General features: G+C 40.4%; 1 protein-coding gene across 3 annotated transcripts in view; it reads left to right on the top strand.

Annotated features, from left to right (window-relative positions):
• The window catches only part of MICU2 (mitochondrial calcium uptake 2), a 143,950-nt gene extending 133,996 nt beyond the window's left edge, over window positions 1-9,954 (top strand). For all 3 annotated transcript variants that reach the window (XM_075083411.1, XM_075083417.1, XM_075083427.1), the window contains 4 exons: window positions 4,311-4,482; window positions 4,769-4,877; window positions 6,367-6,524; window positions 6,811-9,954. In XM_075083411.1, the coding sequence (XP_074939512.1) occupies window positions 4,311-4,482; window positions 4,769-4,877; window positions 6,367-6,524; window positions 6,811-6,915 (544 nt within the window). In that variant the 3' untranslated portion in view covers window positions 6,916-9,954. The remainder of the gene's footprint in view (window positions 1-4,310; window positions 4,483-4,768; window positions 4,878-6,366; window positions 6,525-6,810) is intronic.
• Window positions 9,955-12,251: the final 2,297 nt, after the last annotated feature.

Here is a 12,251-nt window from a genome sequence, read left to right as displayed (position 1 = left end):
TCAAAGTCCCCAGCCAAGCTCCTCTGACTTTGGGAGAGCAGGATTTTCATTCCTATGCTTGTTTTTCCTAATATCTGGATAAATTTTTAAGGAATTTCCAGCTGAAACTCATCACACCGTGATCCAGAAGATACAAAAGCAAGTATCCCTAGTGGTGTCTTGGCATTTAAATATCAAGTTTTACTTCCTAACCAGAAAGTTATTTTTAATAACTTTTAATAACTTTCACTTTAAAAAAACTCATTAGGATTTTTAACTCTCACATCTGGGAATAAGAGTGACCTAGAATGCTGATGTGATGATTCATAGTATTTTAATTTTTGTAATACGGGAGACTACCACATATAAATTTTAAATTGCACATTTCAGCTGCTGCTCCAAGTATTATTTGGTACAGCAGGAAATCTTCCCACTCTGGCTTGCCAGGAGCAAGCCTACAATTTGAGATAAAATATCCATTAAATTTTTTTGCACCTAAATAAGTAATTCCCACTCCCCTCCCTAATCTGCGCAGTGCAGCAAGATGCACAGCTCTTGTGCTGCAGGAAGGGTGCAGTGCCATTGCCCGAAAGCAACTGGAGAGGGCAAGAACCTAGGCCTGAGAAAAGGCAGTGGAAAACCCACAGTGGGGCCGGGGACATATAACGCTTCATTTGCTGACCAACTAGAAGAGGGTGCAGAAGCAAGAACACATCAAAAATGCCACAGCCAAACCCTTCACCTTCCTCTTTGGCTTCGCTGCACCTTTCAGCTGGCTGATGTGTGTGGCTAGGTGGGCCACCTGCTCCTTCCTCAGCACGTAGAAGTGCTTGGTCTTTAGCTGTCCTGCCTTTGCTGGGTGTGGCTGGGGGGCAGGTCACTGAGGGTCTTCTGCTTCAGGAAATACAATATTTAGAAAAGATGGAAGAATATGTAGTTTGTCATAACCTGTGGCTACTGACCAGTACAGCAAATGACTGAGCATTAGCTCCCCAAGATAAATAACTCATACTTTCAATAATAGACCTTAAGTCTGTTACTCCTGCCAGCCCGCGCTGGCCAGTCCCCCTGGCACATGGTGACTGCTGGGCTGTCCAGAGGCAGCAGTCATCTCACGAGTTACAAGGACAGGAGCTGTGTCTGAAAACTGAAGAGTGGTTTGCAAGCTGTGCAAGTAAGTTCTTGCTGGTCTGTAAGACAAGGGGCCTCCCCTTCACACTGGTGGCACAAACAGGTCCTTTGGTGTTTCATCCGCTTGTGAGAGGGAGAGTCGGGGGACTTGAAAGCGAGCCAGGTCTTAAGGTGTGCTGTGGAGGAAGATACCTCAGTGTTTGACTATGCTGTGGAAGCCTGGTAACCCCCTTTACTGGACAAGAAAAATGCCCATATAAAATGTGAGAGCATATCATACCCTTCCTCAGTATTACCCTAATAAAACTCTAGCCTGAAACTTAATATCACTTCCCCTGTCAGGCTTTCATCCACCTGCACGTCCTGAGCCATGGAACATTTGTTGGCCCTTTATTTGTGTGTGCAGCCCTAATTATTAGAGGAAGAAATACAAGAGAGAGCTTATGCTGCAACAGCAATCTTCAGCTATCCCCTTATAGACTTCACAGAGCTTCAAGCTACTAATTGTCCAAGTGATCTCATTAAAGAACTAAAGATAGCTGTGCGGACTAAAATGCCATAATTTCAGGGGAAAGAATTCAAACCCAGTGAGGCCTTGCAAACACACTGATGAGCAAATGAGTCTCTACTGATATATGCTACATAGACCCTTAGCTGTCCTCTTCTCCAGATGATTGCTTTGTCCTAATCATAGAATACCAGGTTGGAAGGGACCTTATGGGTCATCTAGTCCAACCTTTCTTGGTAAAAGCACAATCTAGACAAGAGGGCCAAGCAGCCTGTCCAGCTGAATCTTAAAAGCATCCAATGTTGGGGATCTACCACTTCCCTGAGGAGATTATTCTAATGGCTGATTGTTCTCACTGTGAAAAATTTTCCTCTTGTGTCCAATCAGAATCTACCCAGGAGTAACTTGACCCATTACCCTCCCTCTTTTCCATGTGACTACTTGTAAAAAGGGAGTCTCCATCTTCTTTGTACCCACCCTTTAAATACTGCAACATGGTGAGCAGGTCTCCCCTAAGCATTTCACATGGCAGACTTCCCAGTCCTTTGACCATCTTTGTGGCCCTTCTCTGGACCCTCTGCAGCCTGTCCATATCTTTTCTGCATGGCAGGGACCAAAACTGAACACAGTATTCCAGTATTCCAGGTGGGTCTATGTTTGCATCAACCTGGATTCTTGTTCCCAAGAGCTGAGGCTCAACAGTGCTGGTGAAGACAGAGTTGAAGAAGGTGTTGAGAACTGCTACCTCTTCAGTGTTGTTGGTGACTAATTCACCTCTCCTGTTTAATAGTGGGCCAGTATTTTTTTTCTGTTTCTGCTTGTTGATGTACCTGAAGAACTGTTTCTTGTAGTTTTTCACATCTCTGGCCAGTTTCAATCTGAGCTGAGCTTTTGCTTTTCTAACTGCATCTCTGCACACCCTGGCAATACCCTTGTAGTTCTCAACGGGTGTTTGCTTTTCCATCTCTGGTACACTTCTCTTGGTTTTGAGCAGACTCAGAAGCTTGCAGTTAAGCCAAGGGGGGCTCTTGCTCTGCCTACTTCCCTTACCTTTAAAGGGGATGAATTGGTTTTGTGCTTCCAGGAGAGTGTTCATGAAAAACTCCCAGCATTCACTAGCTCCTTTATCCTCCATGGAAGCTTCCCACAGAACCCCTCCCAGCTGACCTTTGAAGTTTGCTATTCTAAAATCGAAAACCTTTGTCTTAGTACTAACCTTCAGCATGCTCAGCAGCATCCCAAACTCCACAATATTGTGGTCACAGCAGCCAAGGCTATCACTAGCTGAGATATTACAAAGCAGGTTTTCTTGGTTTGTCATTAGCAAGTCCAGCAGTGCCTCATTCCTGGTTGGCACATCTAACATTTGTATGAGGAAGCAGTCCTCTACGCACTCCAGGAACTTGATGGATGACGTGAGCTGCTGTATTGTTCTTCCAACAAACGTCTGGGTAGTTGAAGTCACCCATAAAATCCAGGTTCTGTTGACCTGAAGCTTGCTTAAGTGACCCAAATATTGCTTCGTTGGCCTTATCATTTTGGTTTGGAGGTCAGTAGCAGATGTCTACTGTAAGATCCCCCTTGGAGATGACCCCTCTGATCTTGACCCGGCCCCAGAACTTACCATTGCCACAGCTGCGTGCCTCACCAACTGAGTATTTCATTCTCTCCTGTCAATAAGTTTTGCAACTCAGGTACTAAAAAGGGATTCTGGCAAGCATCAGCATGTTTTATCCTTCATTTATATTTAAAATTTTTGACTTTTTGGATTGTCCCATTTCTGAAATGGAAATTACCAAATGGATCACACAGTATTGTCTTTTTATTTTTCTCAAAATTCATTTCAGGCCAGAAGAAATTATTTTGGCCACATGGGCCCAACTGGGGAAACTGAAAGCTGCAACTCTGCTTACAGTTCTAGCTCCTGTACCTGCGGGTTGTTACTTGCTTCTCATGCTACTTTTTTTTTCTTCCGAAAAGAATGGGTGTCTCCTAAAAACCTTAATGTTCACCCTTCCTTTTTGAGACAGCTCTCTTCATACCTTCCTTAACACCTGCAACATAATTTTCTGTGCTCTTCTGAACTCTGTACGTGTCAATCATAATCCTCTCTAATCCATCCTCTAGTGAGTGCAGAACTGATTTGCCAAACCCCTCTTTGCAGTTATAATCTTTGAGGTTTTTAGTCATCTTTTCCTGCAGTGATGATTTCAAGTTTCCTCTTTTCTTTCACCTTTGTGATTATTAGGGCCTCGCTTTCTAGGCACTTTCCAAGCTTGTCATTCTTCTCTTATTAATATGAAATGTCATAAATCATGTGTCAGGGCTTTAGTTACCATATCCTTTTTCATTCATTCATTTATTGTAATACTGCCTTACCAATCATTTTATCTCATTATCTACACATTTTTAAACGTTAGTAAAAATTACATGCCAAGTATATCTGTAAATTGTCTTAGCAGCAGCAACCCATGAATGCAGGCTTAGAGAGCACCCTGCTGGTGTCATTCTTGAAATGCAGCTGTGGAAACATCTGCACACACAGGTAAAATTAAACCAGTGACAATTTAAACAATAATGTTGATAGTATCTGTGAGTAAGAGTTAGTGTCTGCTGCATTTAGTAGCTAAGGTAGCAGTAGTGATACAGTGATGCAAGTATCAGCTGTTGGATAATATCTGTTTACTCTTAGATTCATGGAAGATCTGCAAACAGAAGTCCAAGAAATGGAATTCATAAAGTTTTCAAAGGGTTTGAATGTCATGAGAAAAGAAGACTTTGCAGAGTGGTTACTGTACTTCACCGATGAGGAAAACAATGAAATTTACTGGCAGAATGTGAAAGACAGAATTGAAGCTGGAGAGGTTGGTACATAAAGCATGCTTTGTTTTGCTTCCTCATTTGAATGTACAGGTTTTCATTTGATTATTAAGTATCTAATAATGTAACTAGTTTCCAAGTGAATTATTGCAGCTTTTGAATTTTATGCAAATAAGAAAAATTATAATTTGCCATCTGAGAAATGTGACTGTTGATGATGAGTAAGCAATCACACCTAAACACTAGGTCCCACCAGATTTACTGAAATAGATTTATTGGGGTTTTAATTTATCATTCACTATATATCATCTGAATTCTGTGATACTCTAGAATATCAGTTTGGAAGAATTCAAGACTTTCTGCAAGTTTACAAACAACCTGGAAGACTTTTCTATTGCCATGCAGATGTTTACTGTAGCCAATCGTCCTGTTAAACGGGGTAAGTACTGCACACCTTTCCTATGTTTTTTTTTTAAGAGAAAAATGCATTTTCGTTACAGAATTAATGTAAATAAGTTATCCCAAAGTATGCCAAAGTAGCACTATGAAGTCCAAAACTAGTATACTGCTCTTTATTCTAAATTAATTCTATTTCATTAAAAAAATAGTAATATAAAGTTCCCAAAATGTTCTAAGTTCTAATCTGCTATCATATGCTGAAATGCTCACAGCAGACTAAACCATAGAATCATAGAATGGTTTGGGTTGGAAGGGACCTTTAAAGATCACCTAGTCCAACCCCCCTGCCATGGACAGGGACATCTTTCATTAACTGCTCAAAGCCCTATCCAGCCTGACCTTGAACACTTCCAATGATGGGGCATCCACAACTTCTGTGGGCAACCTGTTCCAGTGTTTCACCACCCTCATCGTGAAAAATTTCTTCCTTATATCCAGTCTAAATCTACCCTTTTTTAGTTTAAAACCATCACCCATTGTCCTGTCGCTACAGGCCCTGCTAAAAAGTTCATCCCCATCTTTCTTATAAGCCCCCTTTAAGTACTGAAAGGCTGCAGTATTCTGAGACATACATACATACACTGTACCGTATGACATCTCTACATACATTCAAAAATGCATCCAATTCCTGTGTTGTGATTGTGCTTGCTAAAATAAACAATAATCATTTCACTCTTAGTATCTGCTGGTTTATGGCAACCCCACACATTTCCTCATCTTCCTTGAGTCAAAACTCCAAATTCTTTATACCACAAGACCAAAAGCGCGGATAGTAAGTATTACTATAATGCACATGGTACTGTAAAGAGAGAAGGCCAAAAAGCTGAAGAGGAAAGTAGATCTCCAGAGAGGTATGACAGCTTTTTCTGCCATAAATCCTCACAAAATCATGATAAGGTAGCCTGTTTCTTTAAAAATCAGAGCTACAGGTATATAAAGCCATGTGCTGTAAAGCGTGTATTGAGTATTTGATCATCTGTGTTTCTGAGTTGCTGAGGGGATTGTTGGTTGAGGTGGAGTATATCATAAAATGCTGATCTCTGAGGAGAGGGGTTTTCTTGTAGAATGAATTGACATGAAACTGGTTTGAGATAAAACGGTAATATTTTTATGAGACTGTAGTGAGGCAAACACTTACCTTTCATCTGTACAGACATCAGCCAGAAGTATGTAAGTTTTCAGCATGCAGCTATTTCTCACAAAAATTATCACTTTTACTGTTGCTTGAGAAGTGATGCATTTCAAAAGTTTATCATACAATTAATAAAAATTGTGTTACGAAAGATGAAGTAAGCTCAAGAACACATGAACTGAGGCCTCCTAATAGTTTACTAGTTCACACATCCCAAATTCTCCAGTTAGGATACCCATGAGACATTGTAAATTGTACAGAACCCTGCTATTTATGTGCTTTCCAATTTCTTCACAAATTCACAGTCACTTATGATGCAATATTATGTCTTTACTAGCTGAGTTCAAGAGAGCAGTGAAGGTGGCAACAGGGCAGGAGCTCTCAGATAATGTTCTGGATACCATCTTCAAGATTTTTGATCTAGATGGAGATGACTGCCTGAGCCATGGCGAGTTTCTTGGAGTCCTGAGGAACCGAATTCATCGAGGTTTGAGGGTAACAAGCTGACATCACTGTTTTTAAATACCACAGATGATTGCTACAACCGTCTTGTTAATGCTTGTAGAAACACAAATAGAGATAATAAATAGAAACAAGTTATATTTTAAACTGAAGATTCCTTACTGCTTATGAACCTGGGAGGAGTGTTGCCACCAAGAACTTGTTATTATGCATGTGAACTATGGGAGCAGCAGCACTGCATTACGTATTATATTTACACAGTCTGTGACTAAGAGTCTTTTTTGTGTAATTACTAAACATACTTTAACTTTATTAACAGGTACCACAACAGCAAGGCATTCAAGGTTACTGGAAATGTGTGAAAAGAGAAAGCATTAAAGGAGCCAAAGAAGTGTGGAAGCAAACTGGGAAAAGTCCTTTTTAAAGCAGTCCATTGTTCTTTTGCTATAAATGTTGTTATTTAGAGGAGTTTGTCTGTCCTGTTTACATAAGAGCTAAATCAAAAAGACTTTTTTTTACTATCGTTAAACTTTAATGAACCCAGTTTCTAATGCAATAATTTTATATCGTTCTAGTGCAATCAGTTTGGTTTACAGAACTGTTATCGCTTTTGACCTCCATACAGAAGTACTTTTGTTCTAGGGAATAGTGTTGTTTACTCCTCTGTGGAGTCTGACCCTGCACTGTAGCGTACAGGATACACCAGGCTTAATAGTGGCCACTGGCAGGAACGTCACAGCAATATCATCTCCTGTTGGAAGAGCGGGCATCTGAGATGTCCGCTCTTAGCCGTGTTAGCCACTAACACGGCAGTTCTCTTTCCCTGGCAGGGACAGAGGTCCAAAACACAAAACCACTTGCACAATCCATGCAAATCAAGTTATCCTAAATCAGAAAGGAAAATTCACGTGGTCTGTGCCCTCATTACTGTGAACTGCTCATGTGCTAGTTCCTGGTGGATGATTCCACCAGATCCTGTGTGGATGTTTGGTTTGTCTACCTTCATGATGATAATATTAAACTGGAAATATAAGACTGTTGATATAATCTTTAAAAGTTGTACATGGATCTATGAATGTGCAGAGTCTCTCAGACCTCTTCAACAAAGAGTATAAGTGAGAAGCAGAAATCCTCATTCTATCATAAACAGCAGTAACTACAATTTGAATCATAACTGTGTTGCTTTAATTGTACTGCAGAAGGTGAATGTGTAACAAATAGTTTCTTTATCTTAGTAAAGGTTGTGACAGGGAATGCTGCAGTATCTCAGGAATTCAAGATCATAATAAGTGTTGGGGAAAAATAAGTCCAATGAAAAGTAAATAAAAATGTTTATTATTCCAAACTTTAAAGTTAGACATAAGATCTTAAACAGTAAAGCAAGGAACACATCAAAATTAACATTTAGCAATTATAGATTAATATTTTTTAGCTATAACACAGTGCACATCTGTGTATATACACGTGTGCATGTTACATGTTTTTTCTTTCTTACAGCCTTAGGAGCTGATAGTCCCAGGTCCAGATCAGTCTTCCTGGCTGGCCATTTTATACAGGAGATAGACTTACCCATAAAGCTCTCAAGATTCTTCCTCTTTCCCCCTCCCAGTTGTCTGACTTGTCTTGGCTGTGGTGAAAGCTTGACCTTCCAAGATGGGTTTGTGATAACAGACTCAAGAGGGACTGGGGAAATGTCTCTAAGAAACCTCACCACTCTGTGAGGAAGTATCCATCCCTTTTAAGCATGACACTAGCCGTGTTATTCTCAAAGTTGTATACAAGCTCAACAGGAGGCGTTTGGTTGTCATTTCTTTGGGGTTTGAATGGGGGAGCCTTGAGAAGAGGGGAACCTTCCATGATAGATACCAGAGCAGCCCTCACTCAGATGAGGGACAGGAGACACTGCATTAGGAAGCCATAAGGATGCCACCTAAGGAGTACTGAGATTACAGAGAATGTATTTGGTATGTCAGTACTTGCCAGGCAAGCTTGTGCTGAGGAGGGGTCCTCCCACCTGAGCCTCAGTCCGGTGGTCTCATGTAGGGAAATAGAGTGAGAAGGTAGCAAAGCAGCACTGTGCCACTCTTCCCTCCACGGCCTTCACTTGCAGCTTTAAATTGTGTTATAGAGAAAATGCTTGTACTCGTCATCTGTGGAGTGCACCCAGAGTCACCCACCAGAACAAGAGCATGTCTATGCAGGTGTCCTGAGACCTGTCTAGAAGATCAGGCACTGGTAACCACCAAGGATCCTTTAGTTCCCCAGGAAACCATCAGAATAAAATAAAATGCAATAAGTGCCTCAGCCTCGCCCCATCAAACTTAACATATGCCCCACTCAGGGGGCACCAGGAAATCAGGTAGCTGGTTTACTTTGTGTGTTTGGAAGTTGCTTGCTGCTTCTGGTGATGGGAGCTATGAGAAAGAGCTAACGGGAGCAAAGGCGGGGTGGTGGGACTGGCATCAAAGTACCCCAGCCAGCTTCACAACACCAAATAGTAAAGGACACAATCGAGCAAGATGCATCTGTATCACAAAAGTCTGTGTTCACCCGACATGTGCTTAGTTCCAGCTCTGCCTTTAATGCAAGGCTGCCTTTACTTGTTGCTGTTAATATTTTGGCAAATCATTTTTACTTTGGAATGGAGATTATTCTTTAACATTTTTATCCTGTGTAATGTTAATGGGTTTGTGATGTTCTTTATTGCTTTTGTGGTTTCTTTCATTTACGAATTACTTGCTTCCTACAAGCTGTTTGGTTTTCTTTTGGAAGAATCAATTCATTTAGCTTTAGTGTATCTAGAAGTTTAATTCCTCATTGCTCATTTGTATCTGGGTTTGTGCAATCAGCAGTATCTGCTTTTGGCAGCAAGTTACTAAAAATGGGATTTCAGGTTTTATTTTTTAGCAAGAGCTTTGGTGTCAAGTTCAGAGGAAAATGAGAAGAGATACGCGCATTTTTAAATTAACTTTGTAGTAAAAAAAAAGAAATTAAATTATTGAATAGGAGTTAAAATACAGTTATGAAACATTCTCACAAGCTATCCTGAAAGTATAGCTGGGAAGAACTACTCTGAAGACCAGGGAAGACTTGTCCATCAGGGTTGAAGAATCAGCCTCTTCAATTTTATAGTCTGTTTTTGTTTGTCTTAACTTAAAGGCTTTACAAAACTGTCTTAAATAATTTCTCATGTTCTGATTTCTCAACCTTAGGTGGAAAGAGCTGTTTACATGTTTAGATTGACCTTGTCTTTTAAGGAATCCATTGTAGTTTTATCATTAGAAGGTTTAGTTTCTTTTAGTAGCTGTATGGTATTTGCAACCTGCCTGTCAGCATTACTCACACACAGTTTAGTTAATCTGCTGCCAATCTATCAGTTAAACTTAGCAGTTCTGACTTTTTTTAACTCTTCCTCCGAACAGAAATATATACAAAAACTAAATAAAATTCATTTTTCTAAAAATCTCCAACATCACGTCTGAATCTTATGTGGAATAAAGATGAATACATTGCACATTGCAGAAGTCTCAAAAATGGATTTAACATGTCTCAAAAAGGATACACAAGGGTAAGTACAAGTGCAAGCTGCTCCTGTAACGCGGCTGGTCACAAGGGAAGCATGAAGATGAAAGCAATGGATGTAGGCACACTTAGCCCCCAGCTGACCACAGAAACTCCTCCTAGAGAAACTGAAGATGTTGCCCGACAAGAAATGGAAAGCCCTGTTCAGGACAGGGAACCTGAGAGCCTTTGGCATGCACAAAATTAATCGGCAAACAAGTGCATGTCTCTCAGCTCTCCTGCTATTTGAAGGTTTCCTGCTGGCTTTGTTGATTAAACAGTTCCTAGTTGGTTTAATAATATAAAAATTATGCAACATATGCAGAGACTGATTTCCCATTAGGCTGGTATTGGCTTAGTTTGTAACGTTTTCAGGTCATTAACTGGAGTGCCCTAGCACAGAGCTCTGCTCGCCATCCTCGGGAGCCACGCTGCTGCTCCTGCACACCGGCCTCCGCAGGGAAGCTGCTTAACAGTGCACCCACCTGCATGATTTTGAAAGAAATCTTCATGTCCTGAAAAGCAAAAAGCCGTGTTTTTCCACACCCACGTAGCCGATGGGAAGCTTGTCCTTTCCTCTTCTGCCCCTGGCTGAGGGTGGCCTGCCTTACCACGCTGACCAGGTGGTGGAAGTAAGAGGGAAGGCAGCAGGCTGTGGGAGCACAGACACTGCACCTTGCAAATGTAGGCTTTATGTTGGCCCCAATTCAGACACACAGGTTTGAAAAGCTGGGAGGAGGGGTATCCTGTAATTAATGCAGAGAAAGGTCTGGGTTTTTCCTCATGCGATTTCAGACACCAGGTAGCTGCTCTGAAACATCCTCTGGAGGACCTGGCCTCTCTCCAGGAACTGCAAAGGGCGCACGGAAGCTGAGCTTCACTGAACTAAACTTGTGCTTTGTGAATGTCATGTTTCTTCATCGTCTTTAACAGCCCCTGAATACAAGTACTTGCATTTGGATATTATTTATTAAATAGATGTGCTTTTTATGTGAAGGGTGAAAACTTGGAGAGGAGCTGTTTTAAAACCTTTATAAATTTGGACCTAAAGGAAGTAGATTCTGAAATCAGAACCATCCAATGAGCAATTTCCTGGAGAAAGAAAATACTTCAGGGGTGCTGTACTGCAAACCTGTATGCCTCGGGTCCCCTACTTTAGGGGAAATTTGTCAATTTTAATATTACCCCATGGAGCAACTAGGAGCTCTAAATCACCCCCAGGAAAACCAATTCTTCTTAATACTTGTAAATGTGTTTTAAAATGCTCTTCTTTTTCTTTGGATACAGATTTTCTTAATTATGTGGCATCTTACTGTATTTTAATCTACTTTGAAATTGATACTCTTAGAATGAGTGAACATCACTAAAACATTGTGTGCATCTCAATGCACAGAACGTAATTCCTAGAGCAACGGTAGCTGAGTCACAGGACAATTATATTCACTGTTGAAAAGGGACGATATCAAAATGTGATGCTTTGCCACTAATCTTTAGAAAAGCTGATTTAAAAAAAAAAAAAAAGGAAACTAATTAAATGATAGGTCCTAAAGTTAAAAGAAACAAAAGCTGTTTTAAATGCTATTGGAAGAAATTATAATTTAGGAGACATGAATATCACTGAACAAAAGGACACTATGAAAGCAAGGAATAAATCAATATGGCTGAAATTAAATCTTTCAAGGTGCTGTTTGAGCAAAAGCGTGTCTTCACAATTTAGAAATGTGCCCTAACACAAACAAGGGCAACCGATCACTCACAGTTGGTGCATACAAGATTCTATGAGCTGTACTGGAATGCAAAGAGCAAATCCTTACACAGCCTCAGTTGGGCTTATGTGTATATCAGAACCATGAAGCCTCCAAAAAAAATTGTCTGATATTACCAGGAGCAAATAAGATTCCTAATGAGACAAATTATCATTCTGCATCAGCCTTCATCTAAGAGCTTCTTGGGATGCTTCTGCCTGGGGATGGCACACTCCTGGAATTTAAGATGAGCTATTCTGAGAGGAAAAAATACAGCAAAATGGAGATGAAATTGTTGTAGATTATGAGGTCTAAATAGTACAGATAGAAATTCTGAAAAAATGGAGTGTTTGCAGTGTCTTGCTCTAAGATACTTTTCCAAAAGCACAGCAAATGTTGGCAGCTGTATTTTTGATGTTAAAAAAAAAAGTTTAAAGTGATGATACAGTAATTT

This window comes from Phalacrocorax aristotelis, chromosome 1, assembly GCF_949628215.1.
Source record: "Phalacrocorax aristotelis chromosome 1, bGulAri2.1, whole genome shotgun sequence".
NCBI classification, from domain to species: domain Eukaryota; kingdom Metazoa; phylum Chordata; class Aves; order Suliformes; family Phalacrocoracidae; genus Phalacrocorax; species Phalacrocorax aristotelis.
Note: the sequence above shows the minus strand (reverse complement) of the source record. Positions and strands in the feature narration are given on the sequence as shown.